Consider the following 27,256-nt stretch of genomic DNA (forward strand, 5'->3'; position numbering starts at 1 on the left):
TAAAACAATGCATGCACTGAGACAAAAATGCATTTGCCCACCTATCTAAATGTAGGAAAGAAGGTGAATAAGCCCTATTTCAAAAAACAGTGGAGTGTTCCTTTAAAAATACATTATGGCAACTAAGCCACCTATATGCTATTCAAAGCCAATGTAACAATATGGCTGCATTTTAGCCGGAACTGAGGAAAAACTCGTAAAGCATGTTAAAAAAGGTTGCTCTACACAGGACCAACATCATCCAGATAGTCGTCTGCAAAGATGAGCATCTGCTGTAGAGCTGTGAGAAGCAGGACGTCACAGTTCAGCTCCAGCTCCAGCTCCTGACTGTAGCCTCCAATGACTACTGAAAAGGTTCTGTTACTAAGAATATTTAAACCAGATAAGGGCACTTCCTGGGATGCCCACACTGTACAAGGCGTGACAATAGAATGCCATCAACAGTGTCGAACGCTGCACTCAAATATAAAAGCACTAAAATGACTAAAAGTCCCCAGAGATAATATTCTATGTTGTAGTTGTTTGAAAATTATCATTGACCTTTTCATGTTATAGACTTGAAACAGAGTTGAAAATGAACAGCAACATAACGGGCTGTTATAGTAGTTTTAATAACTGGAAGCGGATGGCACCAGACGCCTCGCACATTTAATTGACTAATCGCACCCGTTTTTCCGTTAAAAGGTGGGTAGCAGATTTTCACCCATCTTGAAGGCATTTTGACTCTATTGTTTACTTTAGTAAACATTCATGATATATTTAACTGAGTCAACTAGTCTATGTAAACAGTCTGTGGTACATTTTTGTCTCAAAATATCTAGTAGACATTAATGCCAAATACATAGTAGGCCTACAAAATAGTCAAACTTTATTAGTCCTCATACAGAGTGTAAAGTCACAATAGCCCACAAATCAAAACAAAAGTGAAGAATTATAGAACATCAGTCTTGAAGATCAAGCGTAAAAAGTACAGAGAAATCACACAAATTGAGTTAAAGTAAAAAAATAAATTTTAAATGTATTTAAAAATAAAATACTGTGACGCGAGAACCTGTGCTGGACTCCCCTCACCTCTGCTTTTGCCTCAACCTTTAGCCAGGACCAGCTCCATCTGCACCTCAGCCCTGATTCAGTCTTACATAATATGCCAAAGTCTGTGTTTCTGTGCTGATTGGAAAATACTAGAGACATCCTCTGCCCCACATGACACCTAAGCGGCAGCTTATTACATGATATATGACCAAGGTGAAGGTCAAATGCAAATACTCAATTATTGCGAAAAGTTTTAATCTACGGAACAGTAGACAATGATTCTGATTGGCTAAAAGACACATTTCCGATTCTTGTGAGGTTTATTGTGCCTTCAATTTCACCCTGAACCCCCCTGAAAAATTTTTATCTACACGATTCACGTAAATGCATATTTTGAATAAAAATGGCAAATTTCGCCAAAAAGCAACTAGTTTGGAGGTATAGTGATCAGCTTTCCTTAAGCTATGTAAATGATTCGCAGAGCTTTCGATTTGGCCATTTTCAAATCTGGTAAAAAAAACAACCTTATATAGGGTTGCCCTCCACAGGACGCATATCATCAAAATAATCGTCTGCAAAGCGAAGCATCTGCTGTAGCGCCGTGAGAAGCAGGACGTCACAGTTGAGCTCCAGCTCCAGCTCCTGACTGTAGTTCTTCACCGGTAACACACAAGACACCGGCACACCTAACCGAGAGCTCACCTCCTGCACCTGCAGAGACAAAACAACATCTCAGTCACTCTGAGTCCTGTGGGAACAGCTCATGTGATCATGTGATCATGTCTCACCTTCGTCTTGATGTAGGAACTGACATAAAGGCTTTGAAGATCTTCCTCCACTAGAGGACATGCTTCATCTACTTTTGTCATCAAGACGATCTGAGCGATGCCTGAAAATGATGTAGTGTGTCAATGCAACTATCAGGTAGCTCAATGTACAACCTACTTTGGATTAGTCACATGATTGCCATAAATATCAGTGTTTCCCCTAGGATTTTTTTTCAGGGGTGGTGGTAGATCCCCTGAAAATAGTTTTATTTAATTTTTATTAATTTAATTCTATTTAATTTAGTGTCTAAAATAGTTACGGATACATGGTGTACAATTTTTAGCAATCAAAAATCATGTCTAATTAATTGAAATCTTGAAACTTTTATTGTAAACAATTATTAAACATATACAATATTTTAAAAGAATTCTATAAAATGTTTTTTTTTTTCACACAAATTCGGTGTTGTGTTTTCTCTGGTAATCAAATGAAGACATAAAACTTTAATTACATTTCTTTTAATCATTTGAATTTAAACTTTTTGTCAAACAGCGTGCAGCACAATTATTTTAACACAACTGTTAAAATAAAATTGTGATTATTCCTTAAAAAATTAAGTTTTGATGATAATATATTTGTATTAGTGTCAGTATTATTATTACATTGAGACATATCTTTATTCTACTGTACAACAGTAATATATTTCTTTCAAGTTAAACCGAACTTTTATTTTGACGGGTTGCCGTGATGACCTTTGAGTTTCTGTGTTTATGACATGACAATAATTTTTTTCAAATGAAGCGGTTGCTTACGAAGTGACTTTCAGAACGGATCTAGAGTCTGGAGAGGAAGTTCATGCTTTCATGTCCTCATAGGCAAAAAACAGTGTCACACGTACTTCAACGTGTGTGTGTGTGTGTGTGTGTGGTAAATGAAACTGCTCGTCGTCTGCACCATTCATTCACACAGAACATGTAGGATTCATATTTAAATAGTCTTTTTGTGGTTTAATATTCACACACTAGTCTAAAACGCGATTAGATTTCAAGTGTACTGAACTGATATATAGCGAAAATCATAGCCGCTAAAGTTACTACATGTAGCTTGCATGTCCTTTATTTATTTATTTATTTATTGTCATTCTTTAATGGGGTCGTTTTGAGCACAGTGGTAGGGGAAACACTGAATATGTTCACTTACCCAGTGAGTTCACTTTTCTGCGTATGGCAGCGAGTTTTTCCTCTAGTTTGCTGGACATGATGGAGATTTTGGTGGTGTCGATCACATACACCACACAGTGGATCTTATCCTGTAGAGATGCAGGTTTGGAGGCCTTTTGCTCATCTGGTTGAAATGGTGCCATGGGGTTGAACTGAATTGAAAGTAATGGAAATGAAAGATCAATTTTACTAATAAATATACATTTCCAAGCTCAGAAACATGAAAGTATTCACTTACTTTATAGCGGTCTGGTACGTGACCTTGAAGAATGCTGCTGATGTCATCAATATCCAGTCCTGCACCTGATTGTTCCTCGAGTCCCATGGTGTCACACAACACAAATGGCAATGGTTTTCCTTCACGACCATCATTCACTGGGTATGTGCGAAACTACCAACAAACAGGAATCATTATTCGTTGTGGAACAATTGTTGTTTTATGTCACAAGCCAATGCAGGTCCTGAAGTCCTGTTGAATCTGTACCTGTACGGTCAGACTAGTGCCTGCAGATCCTGACATGGCTTTATTGGTCACATGACCAGTGAAGATTGAGTTGATGGAGTTGAAGAAACTGGATTTTCCAGCACCTACAGGACCGATCATTAGGATTCGAACACGGCTGATAGACGTCATCAGGGGTTTATGATTTCTGATCAATCCCATGAGCTCATCTCTTCGTCTACAACAGATCGGTTTTATCATTTCATCTTTTCCATAGGAAATTAGCAAAATAGAGATTAAGAAGAAACATACTCAGTTGTCCACATAATATTCCTCCATGGTTTCTCCTCAATGCTGACTTGAGGCTCTGGGAATTGTTGAATAAAGATATAATTTTTATTGGAGTAATGTTAAAAGATAACAAATAAGTTAATTATATTAAAAAGACAAAAATGTATTTGTACATGATTTTGTGTGTAGAAATAGGTTGGTAAAAAAGCTGATGATTGACTTACCCTGTTCCACTTTATACACCTCACATTCACTTAGTTGAGAGTCATTCCCATACATTGATGCGGTATTAATGTTGAATGCATTCCCTCCTTGATGATGCACAGCTGGTTGGTTGTTGTAGCAAAAGTACAACTGTTGGCCAAAATTGGGCCATTTCGCATCATCGTAACGTGCATTATATCCACTGTTAACTTTGACGTAGCTACAGGTTCCACCTTGAAAGCTGAACAGGAAAGCTTCCTCATCTGTAATTTCCCGTCCACTTTGAGCATAATCTACACTAGTGTATCCACCAAAGATGTAGCCTGATCTGTTATAGGCTACAAGTAAAGTTGGACCCTGACGGTCACATCGCTTGTGGAAGGCAGAAGCATTATATCCATGAACAGAAGCTTTGTAGAGAAGAGTCAGTTCAACGTTCCCTAGTGAAGCACAGAGCTGTTCTTTTCGCTCTTCGGGTAAATTAGAAGTGAGGGGATCTGTGCAGACTTTTCTAACTTTGGCTTTTTGCATCTGTGACAAAAGAACATAAGTTACAAAAAAAAAAAAAAATTCTCTACACAATCTTTATAACGCAGTCTTTGGCCTTCTAGGAGAAAATGCCATTTGTGTATCAATACTGATAACAGGAATTAACGTACAGGCTAATCTTACAATCAGAAACTTACGTTTCGTAGAACACTCGCTTTGCTAGAAACTTCGAAATGCTGCTTCTTTTGTGGACTTTGACCCGAGACGAGCAACGCTCTAACTGCACTGATATTTGCATTGGCGTGTTTCTGAGGGTGATATTAATGTTATATAAAACGTCTCATCTCATGGAGATTTTTTTTTTTTTTTACAATAGTGACGTTGACACTGAACCTCAAAGGATTTAAAGGTGCAGTACACATAAAGAAAGGAATAGTAGGGGAGAACAGAACAGGTATGGTTGTTGTAACACTTTACCGTGATCAATTTAATAATCAACGTCTTTCTGTAATCTGCTAATTATATTTAAGAAAAATGTCCAAATTAAATTTCAATAAATCTTGTTAGCATAGCAAAGGAAAATACTAGAACAGAGCATCATACATGCCTTTGGTAAAAAGACAGTAACACAATCATTCATTAACACTCAGGAAATTTAAAACCATTACAGCCCCAAAAGAAAAATCTCCAACAGCAGCGACTTATTAGGAAGGTGTTCTCCATGTGACAGACATCATCCAGATCAGTCATCTGCAAAGTTGAGCAGCGCCGGTGAGACGCAGAACATCACTGTTAAAAGTGAATGTGACATGTGAATGCCAATAGTAACCCATACTCAGAATTTGTCCTCTGCATTTAACCCATCCAAGTTACGAGTAGTGAACACACACACACCCAGAGCAGTGGGCAGGCATTCACAGAGGCGCCCGGCGAGCGATTGGGGGTTAGGTGCCTTGCTCATGGGCACCTCAGTCATTTCCTGCCAGTATTGAGAATTGAACCCATAGCCTTTGGGTTACCATCTGACTCTCCAGCTCCAGCTGCTGACTGCTGACATCTGTCTCATCATGCAAACGCAGCCGTCCTGTTTCGCTGGAGGAAAACAACTGTGGTGTGATGAGGGGTGAACGCAAAAACTTTTTGCAGTGGATGAGAAACTTAAAAAAATAATAATAAAATAAAGATAAAAATTTATACATTTGTCAATGTAATTTTTTTTCAGCTTAGACCGTTCTGTGATTGGGTTTCTGTAAAGTGTAAAAATAAAAAGTCTGATTTAGCATGTAGGTAAATTAGCAACGTCATGACCTTAAACATTCAGGGTTTTTTTCCACTAATATATATTTTTTATACATGGACATGATAAAGTCTTTGAAATGTGTATTATTCATTTTTATTTTGCACAGGTGTGAAATACGTTTTCAAGTTTAAATCACAAAATAAAGAAAGATTCATTTATCAAAAGAAGCGTGTTTTTTTATATATATATTCTTTATATTATTCAGTTTTATCATACTGAATTCTCCAATTTTTTTTTGGTGGAAATTTGTAGTCAAGTAGGCCTACATTATTTGCATTTTCTTTAATGCTTTTTGTATGACTAAAAAAAGAACTAGAACAGGCAAACAGAACAGAATAACAATCTTCTAACTTATCCCGATCTATGACACACAGCACTTTATTTGGGTTTGTCCTCCACGGGACCAACATCATCCAGATAGTCGTCTGCAAAGTTGAGCATCTGCTGTAGCGCCGTGAGAAGCAGGACGTCACAGTTGAGCTCCAGCTCCAGCTCCTGACTGTAGTTCTTCACCGGTAACACACAAGACACCGGCACACCTAACCGAGAGCTCACCTCCTGCACCTGCAGAGACAAAACAACATCTCAGTCACTCTGAGTCCTGTGGGAACAGCTCATGTGATCATGTGATCATGTCTCACCTTCGTCTTGATGTAGGAACTGGCATAAAGGCTTTGAAGATCTAGAGGACATGCTTCATCTACTTTTGTCATCAAGAGGATCTGGGGAATGCCTGGAATTAATATGTCACATGCAGGTAGCTCAATGTACAACCTACTTTGGATTAGTCACATGATTGGCATTAACATGTTCACTTACCCAGCGAGTTCACTTTTCTGCGTATGGCAGCGAGTTTTTCCTCTAGTTTGCTGGACATGATGGAGATTTTGGTGGCGTCGATCACATACACCACACAGTGGATCTTCTCCTGTAGAGATGCAGGTCTGAAGGCCTTTAGCTCATCCGGTTGAAATGGTGCCATGGGGTTGAACTGAATTGAATGTAATGGAAATACTTTTACTAATTTTACTAATAAATATACATTTCCAAGCCCAGAAACATGAAACTATTCACTTACCTTATAGCGGTCTGGTACGTGTCCTTGAAGAATGCTGCTGATGTCATCAATATCCAGTCCTGCACCTGATTGCTCCTCGAGTCCCATGGTGTCACACAACACAAATGGCAATGGTTTTCCTTCACGACCGTCTTTCACTGGGTATGTGCGAAACTACCAACCAAGAAGAGAAACACATCAAGACCTGAAGTCATCAAGAGCTGTTCCTCGACCAGAAGAGAGACTTCTGTAGGAAACACTATGAATCCTGTTGAATCTGTACCTGTGTGGTGAGACTAGTGCCTGCAGATCCTGACATGGCTTTGCTGGTCATGCGGCCCATGAAGACGGAGTTGATGGAGTTGAAGAAACTGGATTTTCCAGCACCGACAGGACCGATCATTAGGATTCTGACCCGACTCATAGATGGCATCAGGGGTTTATAATTCCTGATCGATTCCATGAGTTTGTCTCTTTGTCTACAAAGCAAATCACACATTTTATTTAATCAAAATGACATTTTATTTTATTAATGAATGATCTCAGCAACAGAAAAACATACTCAGCTGTCCACAGAACATTCCTCCATGGTTTCTCCTTGACACTGACCTGAGGCTCTGACAGAGTTCTTCCTGTTGGAGTAAAGTAAACAATTTATATTAAATTAGTAATTATTGAAAGACACTGGATTTTATAACATTATTTTACTGTACATAACTATATTTTTTCTGATAGTTGACTTACTCTGATCCACTTTGTACACTTCACATTCAATTAGTTGAGTGTCATTCCCATACAGTGTGGCAGGACTACAATCGAATGCATTAACCCTCACTGGATTAAATACACCCCCTCCTTGATGATACACAACTGGTTGGTCTTTGTAGCAAAAGTACAACTGTTGGCCAAAGCTGGGCCCTTTAGCATCATCAAGACGTGCATACTGTCCACTGTTAACTTTGATGCACAGAGGAGCTCCTCCACCTTGAACACTGAACAGGAAAGCTTTCTCATCTGTAACTCCCAGTCCACTTTGAGCATAATCTACACTAGTGTATCCACCAAAGATGTAGCCTAAACTGTTATAGGCTACAAGTAAAGTTGGACCCTGACGGTCACATCGCAGATGGAAGGCAGAAGCATTATATCCATGAACAGAAGCTTTGTAGAGAAGAGTCAGTTCAACATTCCCCAGCAAACCACAGAGCTGCTTTCTTTGCTCTTCTGGTAAACTAGAAGTGAGTGGAGCGCTGCGAGTAAAGGGCGCTTCGAAACTTAACTGCAACGTATCCATCTAAAAAGAAAAAGGATATATGATTTGAGTTCTTTGTAATAGGAACACATAGACACAAGCAGTCAGATGATTTGTGTTGTGAAAGCCCTATATGAACTAACCAAAACTGATTAGCTAGAATCAAATACTGAAACCTAAGCAAAATATGATCATATAAAATACAGTCTTTTATATTGTATATAAATATTGAGTATTTGTTCACTTTATTTATTGCTTTTATAACATTCATAGCAACTAGGCTATGTATCCTACCTTTTTTAGTCCCCTTTCTCTCTGAAGAAATATTTATATATACCTTTTTGTAGTAGGCCATCTTACATCCACAGGCGAACGGGGAACATCAAGCGACACAGCCCTCTATAGGCCTAGTTTATGATGAGTTAAATGCCTGGGTAAAAAGATAAGACTTTAACTTAGGTTTAAACTCGAGTACGGAGGATAGGGATCTCAGAGGTAAAGGAAGACTAGGTCCAGCAACTGAAACACATGGTCACCTCTCGACTTCAAACTTGATCTTGGATGGGACAGAGTATTATTGTTTTTGGACAGCAAGCATCTGACTGAAGTATTCAAGTTTAAAGGTTCGGACAAAAAAGAAGGTGCCAAACTATTTAGAGATTAAAAAAAACAGCAATATTTTAAATTCAACTCTACAATGCACTGGCAACCAATTAAGAGTCATTAAAATTGGAGTGAAACGTTCTCATTTATGAAGCCCAGTTAAAAATCTGGCTGCAGCATTTTGAACTATTTGAAGCTGGGACATTGGGAGATTCCAACATATAAGGAGGAATCACAATAATCCAAACGAAATAGGAAGAAAGCATGTACAGTGCATGCAGAATTATTAGACATTTTTTTCCAGGCACATTTTACCAATAATTGTATTATTGGTAAAATCTTAGTTAAATCTCTTTTTTAGCTTATTTTATCTGTAAAAGAAAACGTGCCTAATAATTCTGCACACCTGAATTAAAGGCGTTTTTCATTTCCAGCCTTCATGAACAATTATATATCACTTATAAATGATTAAATACAAAATTAATAGTAGTTATTAGATTAATATGGTTTGGAATTGGCAAAATGTGCCTGGGAATAAAATATGATCAGAAAATCAACATGCCTAAAAATTATGCACACACTGTACATGCTTTCAAGATCAAGGATATGAAGGACTTTACTCTGGACAGAAGTAAAAAAAAAAAAAAAAAGAGAGCTTGATTTAACTACTGGATTGTGTAGGTCAAACTTCAGGGAGGAATCAAAAATAACTTTCAGATTTTTCACAGACGGTTTGATGTAGGAATTCAAATTTATAGAGTTAAAATATATATTTTTTTCTTTACCCACAGCCTGGAAGGGCTGGAGGGCCTGGAAACAAGTGCTTCTGTATTACTCGCATTTAAATATAAAAAGTTTAAGGACATCCAGTTGGCTAAACATGCAAGCAAGGTTTCTAAACCTTTCTTGCATGCTTTAAAGGCAGGTTCATTTGATTGTCATCTGCATAAAAATTCATGCTTTCTAAGAATAGAGCCCAATGAATGCATGTATAGAGAAAACAAAGTTGGACCCAAAATGGAGCCTTGGGGAACACCACAGGTAAGAGTAGCAGATGAAACAGAGGCTCCAATGCCTACTGAAAAGTTTCTGTTTCTAAAAAAAGATTTAAACCAGATAATGACAGTTCCTCGGATGCCCACACACTGTTCAAGGCGTGAATCGTGATATAAGTGATAATATTTTTGTTGTTGTTTGAAACTTTTTATTGACCTTTTCATGTTATAATCTTGAAACAGAGTTTACAATGAATAGCAACATAACGGGCTGTTATCGTACAGCTTAAATAACTGGAAGAGGATGACACCAGATGCCTTGCACATTTAATTGACACCCGTTTTTTACGTTCAAATTAAGGTGGGTAGCAGATTTTCACCCATCTTGGAGGCATTTTGACTCTTTTGTTTACTTTAGCAAATATTAATGATATTTGAGTCAACAATAATGAGTCAACTAGTCTATGTAAACAATCTGTGCTACATTTTTGTCTTAAATGGGTGGGGGGGGTTGAGGATTCTGGGGGCACCCTCCCCAATAAGAATTTTTTTTTGTGATTTTAACATGATGTAAACAAAGCATTCAGATGCACTCTGACATGAAAATAAGAGAAAAGACAACATTTACTTCAAGCAAATAAACAATTTTTTTTTTTTTTTAAATACTGTGACAGCGAGAACCTGTGCTGGACTCCCCTCATCGCCAGGAGTCCCAGGACCAGCTCCATCTGCACCTCAGCTCTGATTCAACCTTACATAATATGCCAAAGCCTGTGTTTCTGTTTAAAGCAAAAGCCCTATTCGCACTGCATGGATTTAGAAATTACCCACCCAGATCTGAATTTCGTGTGGCGCATTCGCACGGGATATAAGCGAAGCCTGTGATTTTACTCTAATTTACTTACTTATCTCCCGGATATGATGTCAATAGGCTATTGCTTGGAAATGTCTTGTTGTTATAGCTCTAGCTGTATGATATATCATAAACAGAAGAATGTCCCACCGCATGCTCTTAGTCATTCATCTCCATCTAATCATTCTTTTTGTTATTGCTCTTCTGATGGTTTTCAGCTTTCTCTTTCTGCAAATTGTATAGTTGTATGGTTTAGGCCTATAGCGATATGACCCAGCACCCAAAATACTATCAAAAACCTCCATTCTTCGCAAAAGATGGATAAAAAAAGCGCACAGGAAACTAAAACCTTAAATACGACCCCGCCAAATCACAGATGCCGATTCACACGGGACTAGCAGTAATATTATCACAGGACCTCGGTGTTCGACGAAATGGGTCATTTGCAGGGGAATTTTTACTTAAAAAATTACAGACATGGCCGACTTTTACATATCTAAATTGAATACATAGAAAACAACTCTGATAACTGTCGCCAAAATTGAACCTAGGCTCTTTTTGTTAATCTACCCGAGTCAAACTTTCGTGTAAAAGCATATTTATAATGGAAACACCACTTTTAAGATTGACTGTATTTTCGTTTTCGGTCAAATTGCCTTTTGAATGGGAGTGATTGGGGCACTTCTATGATAGCATCAAAATCACAATTTTTAAAACTCTAAGAAGGCTTGACAAAACATACAACTGTAGCCTACTCGAAGTATCACCAGGGGCTCTACACATGAACTTGAGCATTGACTACATTTGTGTACACAAAGTTTACTAAAAAGAAAGGTTTTGTACGACTCACTAACTTATCAGTTGGTGTTTCCGGTGTCTGGAATTTTGTCAGTCAAAAGTAGTCGATCTCCGAATGCAACGTAATGAACCCATAGATAGTAGCCTATATAAACGTGAATGAACCAAACAAAAAACTGATCAATCTGCTTGTGATCATACCTGTCAACACTCACGTTTTCCCCGGGAAATTTTCACACCCATCTCCCGTATTTCACACCCATCTCCCGTCGCCCTCTCGTTTTGTCATTTCTCCCGTGAAACTCCCGTAATTTGTATGCCCAAACGTCGTTATATGAATAATCAATCACATCAATATATTATTCCAAGGTTACCCAGTTGCCAGATATTGTATGAAACCCATCCTACTCGCGCAATCAACACATCATACAGATTTCAAACCATTTGTGAGCTCAACCTGGCAACCTACAACTAATTAGCGCTGTTGACGTGCGCAGATCGACGCGGGAAGTTGAATAAAGCGTCACTGGTAGAAATGGGAAGAGAAGACTCCGTGGTAAATATCCGTTTCTTCTGTCATCCTTTGGCTGGTGTTACATTATATGATGCGCTTGCAAATGCTTTTAAACCATTCAAGCAAAGACAAAATGAGCGCCAGCATTGAGTTTTCGGCTTGAAGTTGACCGAACACTAACACACGCAATTATGCCAAAATGTCCGTTTTGTCGAGTATCCTCCTCATAAGAGCAGACTGAGCTTAAACTGCATAACCTGTACACTGACATCTAGTGATTTTGTTTTTTTGGCAACTCCGAGTTCAAGTCCAGGCTTGTGGTCATTTCTGGATCCCATAGCCTATACTGTCCTATCATATTAATAAGCAAAGACAGCAAAAAAAATATTCTTTAAATTGGTGCCGGTTAAGCTCTATCCACACAAAGAATAGAATAAGCATCTTTAAAACCACTACCTCAACATCTCTCATATTGGGGATGGGGGAACGGATTTCGACAGCTGGTTTGTTTGCCGTCGGATTCTGTTCCCCCCATGTTTCTGACACACTGAGGTTGTAATATTTATCAAATTGATGCTGTTTAAGCTCCATCCACACACAGAATAGAATAAGCATATTTTAAGCCGATACATCTACATCTCCCATCACTGGGATGGGGGAACGGATTTCGACAGCTGAACTATTTGCTGTCGGATTCTGTTCCCCCTATGCTTCTTACACAATGAGGTTATAATATTTATCACATTGCAGTTAATTGCTAAACCCAATAGCCTAGTGGTCAGTACACTCTGCACTGATACTCATTGTTTTTCAGTTCAAGTCCCGGTTCGTCAAACTTTCTTGATACTATACTGTCCTATCATGATAAAAGGCAAAAAAATATATTCTTTAAACTGATACAAGTTAAGCTCCATCCACACACAAAAATAAAATCAGCAGTTTTTTAAGCCCTTACATCAACACCTCTCATAATGGGAGTGGGGGAACGGATTCCGAGAGCTTTTTTTTTGCCGTCGGTTTCTGTTCCCCCCATATTTCTGACACACTGAGGTTCTAATATTTATCAAATTTATGCTGTTTAAGCTCCATCCACACACAGAATAGAATAAGCATATTTTAAGCCACTACCTCAACATCTCTCATAGTGGGGGTGGGGGAACGGATTTCGACAGCTGGTTTGTTTGCCGTCGGATTCTGTTCCCCCCATGGTTCTTACAAAACGAGGTTCTAATATTTAACAAACTGAGGGCTTTTAAGTGTTGTTGATAGCCTAATGGTCAGTACACTGACATTTAGTGCTTTTAGTTTTTTGGAGAACCGAGTTCAAGTCAAGGCTCGTGGACTTTTCTGGATCCCATACTGTCCTATCATATTAAAAGGCAAAGACAGCAAAAAAATATTCTTTAAATTGGTGCCAGTTAAGCTCTATCCACACAAAGAATAGAATAAGCATCTTTTAAGCTACTAGGCTACCTCAACATCTCTCATATTGGGGGTGGGGGAACGGATTTCGACAGCTGGTTTGTTTGCCATCGGATTCTGTTCCCCCCATGATTCTTACAAAACGAGGTTCTAATATTTAACAAACTGAGGGACTTTAAGTGCTGTTGATAGCCTAGTGATCAGTACACTACTGACTTTTAGTTTTTTGGAGAACCGAGTTCAAGTCCAGGCTCATGAACTTTTCTGGACCCCATAATGTTCTATCATATTAAAAAGCAAAGACAGCAAAAAATTATTCTTTAAATTGGTGCCGGTTAAGATCCATCCGCACAAAGAATAGATTAAGCATCTTTTAAGCTACAACCTCAACATCTCTCATAGTGGGGGTGGGGGAACGGATTTCGACAGCTGGATTGTTTGCTGTCGGATTCTGTTCCCCTCATGGTTCTTACAAAACGAGGTTCTAATATTTAACAAACTAAGATTTTTAAAGTTCTGTTGATAGCCTAATGGTCAGTACACTGACATTTATTGCTTTTAGTTTTTTGGAGAACCGAGTTCAAGTCCAGGCTCGTGGACTTTTCTGGATCCCATAATGTCCTATCATATTAAAAAGCAAAGACAGCAAAAACAGATTTCGACAGCAGGATTGTTTGCCGTCGGATTCTGTTCCCCCCATGGTTCTTACAAAACGAGGTTCTAATATTTAACAAACTGACAGCCTTTAAGTGTTGTTGATAGCCTAGTGGTCAGTACACTGACATCTAGTGATTTCGTTTTTTTTGGCAACTCGAGTTCAAGTCCAGGCTCATAGTAATTTCTGGATGCCATACTGTCCTATCGTATTAAAAAGCAAAGACAGAAAAAAATTATTCTTATATTGGTGCCGGTTAAGCTCCATCCGCACAAAGAATAGAATAAGCATCTTTTAAGCTACTACCTCAACATCTCTCATACCGGGGGAACCGGGGGAACCGGGGGAACCGGGGGAACCGGGGGAACGGATTTCGACAGCTGGATTGTTTGCAATCGGAGTCTGTTCCCCCCATGATTCTTACAAAACGAGGTTCTAATATTTAACAAACTGAGGGACTTTAAGTGCTGTTGATAGCCTAGTGATCAGTACACTGACTTTTAGTTTTTTGGAGAACCGAGTTCAAGTCCAGGCTCATGAACTTTTCTGGACCCCATAATGTTCTATCATATTAAAAAGCAAAGACAGCAAAAAATTATTCTTTAAATTGGTGCCGGTTAAGATCCATCCGCACAAAGAATAGATTAAGCATCTTTTAAGCTACAACCTCAACATCTTCGACATTTCGACAGCTGGATTGTTTGCTGTCGGATTCTGTTCCCCTCATGGTTCTTACAAAACGAGGTTCTAATATTTAACAAACTAAGATTTTTAAAGTTCTGTTGATAGCCTAATGGTCAATGGACATTTATTGCTTTTAGTTTTTTGGAGAACCGAGTTCAAGTCCAGGCTCGTGGACTTTTCTGGATCCCATAATGTCCTATCATATTAAAAAGCAAAGACAGCAAAAAAAGATTTTTCAATTTGCTGCCGGTTTAGCTCCATCCACACACAGAATAGAATAAGCATCTTTTAAGTCACTATTTAAACATCTCTCATATTGGGAGTGGGGGAACGGATTTCGACAGCTGGTTTGTTTGCCGTCAGATTCAGTTCCCCCCACGGTTCTTACAAAACGAGGTTCTAATATTTAACAAATTGAATCAGATTAAGTGTTGTTGATAGCCTAGTGGTCTGCAAACGCTGACATTCAGTGCTTTTAGTTTTTTGGAGAACAGAGTTCAAGTCCAGGCTCGTGGACTTTTCTGGATCCCATACTGTCCTATCATATTAAAAAGCAAAGACAGCAAAAAATTATTCTTTAAATTGGTGCCGGTTTAGCTCCATACACACACAGAATAGAATAAGCATCTTTTAACATCTCTCATATTGGGGGTGGGGGAACGGATTTCGACAGCTGGTTTGTTTGCCGTCGGGTTCTGTTCCCCCCATGGTTCTTACAAAACGAGGTTCTAATATTTAACAAATTGAACCAAATTAAGTGTAATTGATAGCCTAGTGGTCTGTAAACACTGATATTCAGTGCTTTTAGTTTTTTGGAGAACCGAGTTCAAGTCCAGGCTCGTGGACTTTTCTGGATCCCATAATGTCCTATCATATTAAAAAGCAAAGACAGCAAAAAAAGATTTTTCAATTTGCTGCCGGTTTAGCTCCATACACACACAGAATAGATAAGCATCTTTTAAGCCATTACCTCAACATCTCTCATATTGGGGATGCAGCACTGGTTAAGCTGCATCCACACACAGAATAGAAGAAGCATCTTTTAAGCCACCACTTTAATATCTATCATCATAAGGTAGGGGAACGGATTTCGACAGTTGTATTGTTTGCCATCGGTCAAATTTTGTGCCGCCTCTGGCTCTCGACAAAACAGTCACTGTCACATGCTCAGATACCCACTGCGACAGTTCTGTTGCGGGTTCCCAGCCTGTATCCACTATCAAACCGTATAGTTTGCCGATAGTGATGCGCGGATTGTGGAAAGAGTTTGAATAAATCACTCAATGACTCATTCATTAGGAGAGGTCGCCTGCCGCCACCTACTGGCGGTTTAGTTTCAAAGTATCATTCTTTTCAACATTTCTTATTCAAAAAATATTTAAAACAATCTCATAATCTCATTTAATACAGTTGTAATTTTTCAGTGTAAATGATTCAATTTGAGTGGTAACAGCCCTATAGTGTCTTATTATTCTAATTGAATGTATTGATCAAATTTAAGAATTTGAAATGAAAGATGGAGCATTAACCCAATAGCCAAATTTAACTACCTTCCATCAGTGAGCTAACTGTGCTAGCAAGCTAGCTAGTTAATGCTCACTTGAGGTAATTTTTTCATGTTTTGTTCAAATATTTAGATTTTACCACCTAGTTATACTGCATTAAGTGTAAAACAAAGGATTTGATAGACAGAAATATTTTATTATAGTAATTATGATAGAGAAACTATGCCCCCAGGGGGGGCGTTTTACCCCTCAGCGTAGGGGGCATTTTACCCCACAAGCTATGAGTTTTTTAAAAAATGTTTAATTTTTAAAATATAATTATATTCCTTATAAATAATATATGATCTCAAACTACAGACTTCACTATTCATTTATCATACATCACTGCGATATCCTGCAGAACAATATTCTCTTAAACACTTATTTACTAATATCTGAAAATTATAGCATTTACCATGTAATCCTCTTCTCTTCAAATGTGTCGCTGGTGTCAGCTTCTCCGTAGAGATTTGTATATCCCTGTTATCAACGTAGTGCATAGCAACAGTAAAAATGTATCTTGACTACTTTTAGTGATTATTTTGGGAAAAACAGGTGGGGGGCGTTTTACCCCAGGGGGGCGTTTTCCCCCACTCTACCCTATATTTATATGGCATTTATGTCCAGGAGTAATTAGCTTTTTAAGTGGATTTACTTAATGTAAAGTTAACGAAAGTTATCATGAGGACTGTAATGTTTAAAGCAGATGACTTAACAAATGTAAATCGACCGGGAAGATTTTAAAACGAGCCGTTCATTAATAAACACGCAAAATCGCTGCGAAAATACAGACCGGAAGTCAAAAGACAACGAGCGCAGCGCTGAAAAGGGGCGGGGCTACATAAGGTCTATAAAAACCTCTGCCTCTGCAATTATATCAGTTCAAAAACAATATATCTCAGCTGATAATAAACAAACAATTGAATAATTGACACACAGCTGATTTATGTTGGGTAAATTGGGCCAACCACAGCTGATTGCAGTCTGGCTTAGACTCAGTGGCTGATGTTTTTGGAAACAGAAACAGAAAAAGACAAACACTGTAATGTCAGCAAGAGCAAGAGCAAGAGCAAGAGCAAGAGCAAGAGCAAGAGCAAGAGCAAGAGCAAGAGCAAGAGCAAGAGCAGTGAGAGGTGCAGGGCAAGGGAGAAGAGCAAGCCCAAGGAGAGGGCAAGGTAGAGGTGTAAGAATGCGTGGTTGTGGCATTCCAAGGGCTGCAAGAACAATAGTCAGTGATGAAATTCGTGCCACTATCATTGACCATGTAATCAACCACGGTCTTTCAGAGGCTGGTGAAAGAGTGCAGCCCAATTTGAGGCGGTCAACGGTTGCCTCCATTATACGCATCTTTCAACAAACCAACAGGTAAGTATTGCATTTTACATGGATTGTTTCTATTCTCACTTGACATGTCAATAAGGTCATACAGTAATGCAAATGTTGAATGTTTTGTCCCTCTAAAGAATGCAACGTCTTCCACCCTCTGGGTTAAGAGGAAAGCTCCTCAATAATGATCAAGAGCTTGCCATTGTAGAAATGGTTGTTGCAAATAATGCAATAAAACTGCATGAAATTCAAACTAGAATTGTGGAGGACCATGAGATATTTGACAATATCGATAGTGTCAGCCTCACAACCATTACGCTGACATTGTCCAGACAGAGTGCGGATGAAGCAGCTCTACACTGTTCCCTTTGAGAGGAACAGTGATATAGTCAAGGAGCTACGACGACAATATGTCCAGGTATAGTGTATATTCAATTCAATGTCCAGTTCTATAAGCTTTGCACTTTGCAAGTAGGTAACCTACACAGTAATAGGTTACAGTACAGTATGGTATACAGTAATGACATGATTTACATAAACTTTGTTTCAGAGAGTTATGGAATTGGAGTGAATGAATGAATTCATGAATTCATATACATAGATGAGCAGGATTCAATCTGGCCAAAAGGCGTCGACGTGGACGAAATGTATTGGAAAAAGGGACACAGTTGATGTGCCAGGACAGGGGCAAACATTACCATGTGTGCAGCAATTGCATATGCAGGATTACTCCTTCACAGATGTCAGGTTGGACCCTATAATTCAGAGCGCCTCCTTGCCTTTCTCAATGATCTCCACCAGCGCCTGGTTCCAGAGCAGGATCAGGAGGGTGAAAACATGAGGACCTTTGTAATTACCTGGGACAATGTGGCTTTCCATCATTCGCAAGCAATAACAACATGGTTTGAAGTCCACCCAAGACTGGTAAGTCTCTTCCTTCCACCCTATTCACCTTTCCTCAACCCCATAGAGGAGTTCTTTTCTGCATGGAGGTGGAAGGTTTATGACCATCAGCCACATGACCAGATGTCTCTCCTTGAAGCCATGGATGCTGGCTGCAGGGACATCACAGTTCATGATTGCCAAGGGTGGATCTGACATACCAAGCGGTTTTATCCCAGGTGCATCTCCTTGGATAATATCAGATGTGATGTTGATGAAAACATCTTCTAACCCTGAAGATGGCAGAGAATAGATACAGTAATTTTGTGCTTTTTTTTAGTCCCCTCCCCCCCTCCCCTTTTAATCTGGGCTTTTTGCTGTTGTTTTTTTGGTTCAGAATGCTCTTGTGTGTTTAATGGATATTTTGTCCACTGTAAGCAATACTGTAAAACTTTTTATGTTCTATCATACCGTGTTTCTACTGTACCTCCTGTAGTAAACAGTAAAAAAAAAAAAATTGATTTGCTTTTTACTGGAATGCTTTTGAATGTGAACATTACTGTACATGTGGACATACAGTTCCCAACCAAGAAATTTAGTGTAAAACCGGTGGATTGCATGTTTTGCATGCAAATATCTGTAAAACTGAAACATGAAAGTCTATGCAGTTTTTGTAATGTCAATAATAGCCAGTGTTTTGAAACCTGGGGCCTGTTTCAATAAGGAGGTTTAACCAACTCTGAGTTAAAACTTGAACTCTGAGTTGACTTACCCTGAGATGGGAAACTCTGAGTTTTCGGTTACAGAACAGCTGAAATTAGTTAGTTCAATCAACTCTGAGTTAACTGACTCTGAGTTAAGCGCGTGCACCACAACTATAAAAAGCCATTATCAATGGAGCGCAGATATTATGAGTCACCATGGCAACAGCGCCAGACAAAAAGAGGAATTACTGTTATACAGTGTTGGGTGTAATTAATTACGAAGTAATCTAAATATTGTGATTTAATTAAAGGGATAACTCTTAATTCTTCTGTAATTTAAAATAAAATCTGATGTAATTACATTAAATAGGCTACTGCATAGACTATAGAACAATTCTGTATAAAACAATAGTGGATTTAACATACATTTTTAAAAGGTATATTTTTTATGTAACCTTCTCCCTCTACACACTTTGGTCAATTCAAGAATAGTTCATGCAATTGTATATTGTTTATTTGAAAGCATTAAAAGTGCAGTTTCTTGTCTCTCCTTGTATTGTTCAAGTGGTTGAGGTTGATATGGGATTTAGTAATTAGTAATAAGTAGACCAATACTTTCTAAAGATAGTAATTATTACATTAATCTAATTACATTGTTGAAAATAACATTAATAACTATTTTAGAGTAGCTTGCCCAACTGTTATAATATCTGAGGTGAAACTGGAAGAACAGTATGTTATTCAACCTAATTTTAATTTTCATGTGGCGCAATCCTGCAGGCATTAAAAGAACATGGCAGCAGCTGAAAATTAAATATAAAAACATAATTCAATCAGGTAAGGCTTGAGCATATCATGGGTGAAGGCTACCTGACTTCACAAACATTTGACATATTAAATAACTAAATAGCATCCAGTGTCTAGCAGTGCAGCAGCATTTTTGGCTGAGGGAATTCCTGGACAGACTTCAGAGCCAGTCACTCCCGAAGAGCCAAGGGCCTTCATAAAATGTAAGAGGTTTACATATGTGTTATTTTTTAGATAGGCTATTTTTGATATTTCCATTTATTTTACTTTGAGGTTGGGTTTTTTGTTGGTCCCAACATATTCTGATGGTAATATCTGTCTTTTGGAGCCTCCTGTCCCAACAGAACCCCCGGCAGTTGTAAGTACCAGAAATGATGACAAATAGTGTTATAAAGTGCACTCGACCAAATGCTCATCTTCACAGGACGATGAGGATAAATAGTTTCTGCTGCCACAGAGAGGCCTATCTGTAGAGGCCTACAGAGGTAATGTTAATATTATGTGTCTACACATCAAACAAGCTACACATTCAGATTTTTTCAAATATTTATGTGGATAATCTAAGTTTAAATCTAAGTATAAACGGGTATTCTTATCTCTCCCCCCGCCCCCAGAGTGTGGAAGAACAGCTGGAGGACGGTCCATCAACTTCTGTTGCACAGATGAACAGTTCAGTGATTTCCAGTAAATGCCACAGTTTAATTCTGTAGAATTTGTTTAGAACTGCATTATGTAACTCTAATCTACTACTGTGTTTTCAGTTGCCAGTTAAGGAGTTAGCCTATATAGACTTCATCTTATATATAAAAAAAAAAATAGAAAAAAACTGCAGTAAAAATAGCAATATTTTATTTATTAATAAAAGATTAATTTTATTAATAAAAATGTACTGAAAGAATGAATGAGGTGTTTAAACACCGCTTCCCCTTTAAAAAAGGGGAGGAGACCGATAGAAACTCTGGGTTTACCGAAGAAAACCTGCTCCGGACCAGGTTAGGTTCACAGAGTAAGTTACCATGGTAACTGACTCTGACGGAGACGCGTTTCGCTGTATACGTATAAATTTTTTATCGTATTGGTGTTTCGTCCACACGGATCCGGCGTTTTGGGAGACTGAAACCGCTATTTTTTGAAACCGGGTCCCAAAGTGGATAAATCTGAAAACGACACCCTCGCGGTTTCGTGTGTACAGCCAATCCGTATATTTTGTGAAACGATGATGTCATCACATCACGTGTCGTCTGTATCACGAGTAACAGCAATAACAATAATGGCGGACTTATATGATTGTATTCGTGCTGCAGAAGCTACTAAGCCTACTAGCTTTATTACAGCAAAATCTATTGCTTCTCTGCAACTGTGGTGAGCAAAAAGCGATAATCTTTGTCTTCTTCTTGGTTCGTATACAGCGCGCAAGGTTATGCGCATGCTCAAAGTCTTCTTCTCCGTGTATAGTGTATCTCTGTGGCAGAATTACAGCGCCCCATACTGGTCTGGCATATATACTACACCGTTTTCAGTCGGTTTCAGTGGTTTCGTGTGTACGCAGATTTTCCCTCATTTCAGGGTTAACATACTCAGAGTTTTCACTTAACCTCCTTTCTGAAACAGGCCCCTGGTGTACTTTGATTGACTGCATGTACCTTGTGAAGTGAAAACAAGTGTTATTCTTTGACAGAATAATTTCATTTTGAGTCAGATTTCCAGTGTTTTGGTAAAGTTAGTGTGTGCAGAGAAAGATGTGTTCTATTTTGAAATGAAGAGTTAATATTTATTTAAAGGGGTAGTTCACCCAAAAATGAAAATGCTGTCATCATTTACTCACCCTCATGTTGTTCCAAACCTGTATGACTTTCTTTCTTCTGCTGAACACAAAAGAAGATATTTTGAAGAAAGTCGGTAACCAAACGACTGATGGACCCGACTGACTTCCATAGTAGGAAAAAAAAATACTATGGAAGTCAATGGGGACCAGCAACTGTTTAATTACCAACCTTCTTTAAAATATCTTCTTTTGTGTTCAGCAGAAGAAAGGAAATCATACAGGTTTGGAACAACATGAGGGTGAGTAAATGATGACAGCATTTTCATTTTTGGGTTAACTATCCCTTTAACAAAATTTGTTTTTGAGAAGAAAATTATCCATTTGGCCAGTTGTGTTTTGTAGGTGTGAGTCTGTGTTAAGAGTTTAGAAAAAGTATCTGAAGTATGGGTAAGCGCTTGTTAGCGATTGAAAAAAACTGTATCATGACTTAGGCCTTTTTTTTTTTTTTCAGTGTTACACTTACTACAGACAGTACATACATAAGTGTGTTGTAAAATATTTGAGTATATTGTTTTTATATCCAAAACACACAAATAAGCAGTAACAAATATATTTTATTTTTCCCACAAAAACAATGTACACAGTGTACATCCCAACCAACACAAAGTTGTACATACAGTGGTCTACATACAAAACAACAGAATAATTGATTGTATACAGTTACAGTAAAAAAAATAATTCCAATGTTGGCATCTATTGAAGAGCTCACCTGTTGCCCTTTTATTGCTAAAGCTCTGATTGCTAATTGTAAAACTGTGTGATGGGTGTTTGCCCATGTGATGAGTCAGTGTGCATATTTGAATGGCAGTGTGTTCCTTGTGAAAACAAGAGATTTTCTACATGAAAATAGTGCCAAAAGTAGAGAATTGTGTGAAGTGTTTTGAAAAAAGTGTGTTTTAGAACTGCAATTTGAGTGTAAAGCAGGAATTGTGCTTGTAGTTTAGCAGAATTGGTTCAGGGGGTTGGTGAATGAGTTACACGTTGTGGTCATTGTGTCTCAAGTACTAGTATTTGTGTGTAAACAATTGAGAAAAACTGTAAAATAATGTATCTTGAACTCAAGTCCTAACATATCATTCTATTATTATTCTATAAACCTATCTACTAAAGCAACAATGTCAAATATATACATTAACAAAATCATCATGAAATGTGCAGCTTAAGTGATATATGAACTTTGCGTTTCCCATCATTTTCTTAAATGGATATTATGTATGATTATGAAGGATCTAAAATGGACAAACAGAAGAGAATAATCATCTGATTTAAGATGAATCCTTGTGCTGATCAAGAGGTTTAAACCCCTATCTATGCAGCACTTTATATGGCCTAAATGGTATCAATATCATCAAAATAGTCGTCTGCAAAGCGAAGCATCTGCTGTATAGCGCTGAGAAGCAGGATGTCACATTTAAGCTCAAGCTCCAGCTCCTGACTGTAGTTCTTCACCGGTAACACACAAGACACCGGCACACCTAACCGAGAGCTCACCTCCTGCACCTGCAGAGACAAAACAACATCTCAGTCACTCTGAGTCCTGTGGGAACAGCTCATGTGACCATGTGACCATGTCTCACCTTCATCTTGATGTAGGAACTGGCATAAATATTTTCAAGGTCCTTCTGCACATGGGGACACGTTTCATCTACTTTCGTCATCAGGACCATTTGAGGAATCGCTGAAATTGTTTAAATAAACGTTCAGCCGGTCATGGAACATTTTGAGTCGATTTATGCAAAATGGTCTAAACATGTTGTTAGTTCGCTTACCCACTGAGTTCACTTTACTACGTACAGAACTGAGTTTTTCCTCAAGTTCGTCAGACATGAGGGAGATTTTGGTGGCGTCGATCACATACACCACACAGTGGATCTTCTCCTGTAGAGATGCAGGTCTGGAGGCCTTTTGCTCATCCGGTTGAAATGGTACTTTGGGGTTGAACTGAATCAAGAGGATTTAACAGGAAGCATATTGAAGAACACCTTTAATCTGAATTTTCAATTCCTTCTTCAACTTCATTCTGGAGATAAGTATGCACTTTATGCACTTACTTTATAGCGGTCTGGTACGTGACCTTGAAGAATGCTGCTGATGTCAGCAATATCCAGTCCTGCACCTGATGGTAGCATATGATGTACTTATTATAGTAATTACAGTAACTGGGTAATAACTAGATACTAAACCTGAACCTAACCTTACCCTTGTAGTTACCTTATATTAACCAGTTATTTCTTAGGTAAGCACAATGTTACAGTACATGTACTGTAAAATAAAGTGCAACCCACCTGATTGCTCCTCGAGTCCCATGGTGTCACACAACACAAATGGCAATGGCTTTCTCTCACGACCGTCTTTCACTGGGTATGTGCGAAACTACCAACCAAGAAGAGAAACACATCAAGATGTGAAGTCATCAAGAGCTGTTCCTCAACCTGAAGAGAGACTTCTGTAGGAAACACTATGAATCCTGTTGAATCTGTACCTGTGTGGTGAGACTAGTGCCTGCAGATCCTGACATGGCTTTGTTGGTCACGTGACCCATGAAGACGGAGTTGATGGAGTTGAAGAAACTGGATTTTCCAGCACCGACAGGACCGATCATTAGGATTCTGGCCCGACTCACAGACGGCATCAGGGGTTTATAATTCCTGATCAAATCCATAAGTTCTTCTCTTCGTCTACAACATAGATCACAATATTATTATTGAAAATTGCTGTAGGAAATCAGCAACAATGAAATAACTCTGGAAACATGGAGTGGAAACATACTTAGGTGTCCAAAGAATATTCCTCCATGGCTCCTCTTTGAAACTGACTTGAAGGGCTGGAAAATTTTGAACAAAGATTATTATAGAGCTTATGTTGGTTTAATGTTAACAACAGCAGTTAAATAAGTGAATTGCTGATGGAAATGTACTTACTCTGATTGACTTTGTACACCTCACATTCAGTCAGCTCAGTGTCATCCCCATATAACTTTAGAGTATTGAAGCGATGAACGATAAAATTATTCACAGTCTTTGACTTGTGATATACAACTGGTTGGTCGTTGTAACAAAAGTACAACTGTTGGCCAAAGTTGGGTGCTCCAGCATCATCAAGACGTGCATACTGTACACGGTTAACTATGATGCAGAGAGGAGCTCCACCTTGACCACTGAACAGGAAAGCTTTCAAATCTCTAATTTCCTGTCCACTTTGAGTATAATCTACACTAGTGTATCCACCAAAGATGTAGCCTAATCTGTTATAAGCTACAAGTACAGTTGGACCCTGGTGGTCACATCGTTGATGGAAGGCAGAAGCATTATATCCATGAACAGAAGCTTTGTAGAGAAGAGTCAGTTCAACATTCCCCAGCAAGTCACAGAGCTCCTTTCTCTTCTCTTTTGATAAATCAGAAGCGATGGCAGCCATGACTTCCCCAAATCTATTTTGAATCTTTAAGACAACACAATATACAGTATATGTGTGTGTGTATTATTGTAATAATATTTCACAATATTACAGTTTTTACTGTATTTTATATCACATAAATGCAACCTTGGTGAGCATAACAGACGTCTTTCAAAAACGTTTATATAAATTTCATATTGTTCATTATAGTTTATCTTTAGGAATCCACATTTCAAGAACATAGGCCTACCTGAACTTGATAAACTTGGCCGCTCTGCACAGTTGCCTTCTCCTTTTAAAAAAGTCCTGGAATGGACATAAATCAAGAACATGAAACATTGCTGTGAACGTGAAGAGATATTCATTGTTAGTTTATCCCTAATGAATTTACTAATGTCAACGTACAGAACCTTGTAGTGTTCCCTTTTTTACAGTTTTGCAGCTTTTCCATTATGAAATAGGCGGCATGCCTATGCTCCCCAATAACCTCCCTCAGTCCCCCCAGTGGTTAAGTTTACGATAAGATGTAGGATGTACATTATGTATATAGATAATGTATATTATCCGATCATAAATCAGGTAGCAGCAGACTCAACGCGGGGAGTCGAAACTGAACACCAGAATCGAAACTGAAACTAATTCTGTTTCATCACTGTGATTCAATAATAGTTGGAAGTTAAAGACTAGTTTCAGATCAGAAAAAAAAAAGCATTTCACGTTTGAAACCGACTGCGTTTACGATTACGATAAAATTGCCTAGGCTACTTTCAAAATGTAGAATTATTAGGCCAACATACAATATTTAATAGGCCTACCTTTATAATATTTATATAGACCACGATGCTTACTTTTTTCTTTGTGCAACATAAACATGTAAATGTAAGCTCTTTCCTGACTGTCAATACGCCAGAAGAACGTTACAACTTCCCTCTCCCATATACATATAATCAGAGCCGTCCGTGGACTCCGCCCGCTGGACCTCCCCAAACGGACGAACGCTCGCCGATGTACTACTGTTTGAAACGACAGGGGGCGACTCGGAGTAATTGTCAATGTCCCCTGAACCAGAATGAGAGGTGAGAAGAAAGGGACACACGTTTATTTTAGTAGGTACACGTACACCACAAATACCACACAAGAATCGTGTAAACCCCAGTAAACCTTGAGATTATTAGGCCTAACTTGTGACATTTGAACAAAAAATGGATATGAGAACATGGCTATGTATGTAACTAAATTTAATTGTATTAATGATCTCTTAAATATTTTCTTATTTCACTAAACATTTTCATTTAGTTTCGTGAACATTTATATTAGACATGGACCTTTATGTTCATTAAAAATGCTTATTATGCTCATTAATATAAGCAATATTTTAGATGTGCAAACTGGGTGCCAGTGTGGAAGTGCTAAGTCCCAGTGAAGAGATGAGTCCCAGCTTAGGACTCCAGTAGTATGATGTATTTATGTCTACATTTATTTATTTCCACGGTTATTTATTTCTACATTTTTTTTAGGCGTTTTTTACCTCTGACATCAGCAGTCGAGCTCAGAGTGGCAGTGCTGAAGCTTTGAGGCCACAGTGACACCTATGTGGTGTGACCAAACGAAACGCAAGAGGTTTGTGGACGTGCCTTTACAGGTCACACCATAGAATGTTAAAATAAAAGATGGACGACGCCCCTTCACTCTCCTCCATTGGTGAAAAGGGAAGCCGCCAAAGTCCTATGGCGCTGACATCTTGCAGATTTGGGACCTGAATCTGCACAGTAGCCTAGTGAAGGCGGGACCCGAGTCTGCGCAGTAGTGAGTGTGAAGTGGAGTCACGATATCAAGGTCCCGCCCCCACTCTCGCAGAAACGTTAGTACAGTTTACTTCAGAACAACTCATTGTGTCAGTGTGAAATAAACAGTTATGGACATGTAGAAATTAAAGTTGAAGCTCCAGTCTCACACCGAAACTTAAAGGTGAACTAAGTAACTTTTTTACCTTAACTGAACAGCTTCGGAGTCATTGGAATGGTTATATTACTTATTTCGGGTTGAATGGTGGTCGTTTCGCACCCCACTGGTGCCCGTGAGCGGAAAATTCACACTTGCAACTTTGAGCCGGCGGGCCGCCGGCCGCCGCGTCAGGAAGTATCGCGTGATATCAGGTCTCGCGATGTAAACAATTGCTTTACGGCCAAAAGA

General features: G+C 38.6%; 3 protein-coding genes across 4 annotated transcripts in view; all 3 read right to left on the minus strand.

Annotated features, from left to right (window-relative positions):
- The window catches only part of LOC311295475 (interferon-induced protein 44-like), a 48,990-nt gene that overhangs the window by 11,229 nt on the left and 10,505 nt on the right, over positions 1-27,256 (minus strand). The window lies entirely within an intron of this gene.
- On the minus strand, positions 846-4,795 carry LOC311295476 (interferon-induced protein 44-like). The gene is made up of 8 exons (XM_084416882.1): positions 4,644-4,795; positions 3,978-4,488; positions 3,775-3,829; positions 3,505-3,700; positions 3,259-3,411; positions 3,001-3,172; positions 1,821-1,921; positions 846-1,743 (listed from the first exon to the last, which is right to left on the minus strand). Exons 2-8 carry the CDS (start codon positions 4,486-4,488, stop codon positions 1,558-1,560), a joined length of 1,374 nt encoding a protein of 457 aa, XP_084273008.1. The 5' UTR covers positions 4,644-4,795; the 3' UTR covers positions 846-1,557.
- Positions 5,984-26,017, minus strand: LOC311294788 (uncharacterized protein). Its single transcript, XM_084415816.1, has 20 exons — positions 25,912-26,017; positions 25,314-25,369; positions 24,589-25,108; positions 24,437-24,491; positions 24,150-24,345; positions 23,953-24,040; positions 23,719-23,783; positions 23,437-23,608; positions 23,245-23,345; positions 22,999-23,167; positions 18,402-18,624; positions 18,229-18,320; positions 17,165-17,337; positions 7,548-8,097; positions 7,366-7,435; positions 7,087-7,282; positions 6,825-6,977; positions 6,566-6,737; positions 6,388-6,479; positions 5,984-6,310 (listed from the first exon to the last, which is right to left on the minus strand). Exons 3-20 carry the CDS (start codon positions 25,082-25,084, stop codon positions 6,125-6,127), a joined length of 3,249 nt encoding a protein of 1,082 aa, XP_084271942.1. The 5' UTR covers positions 25,085-25,108; positions 25,314-25,369; positions 25,912-26,017; the 3' UTR covers positions 5,984-6,124.

The sequence above is a fragment of the Rutilus rutilus genome (assembly GCF_951802725.1).
Source record: "Rutilus rutilus genome assembly, chromosome: 8".
NCBI lineage: Eukaryota > Metazoa > Chordata > Actinopteri > Cypriniformes > Leuciscidae > Rutilus > Rutilus rutilus.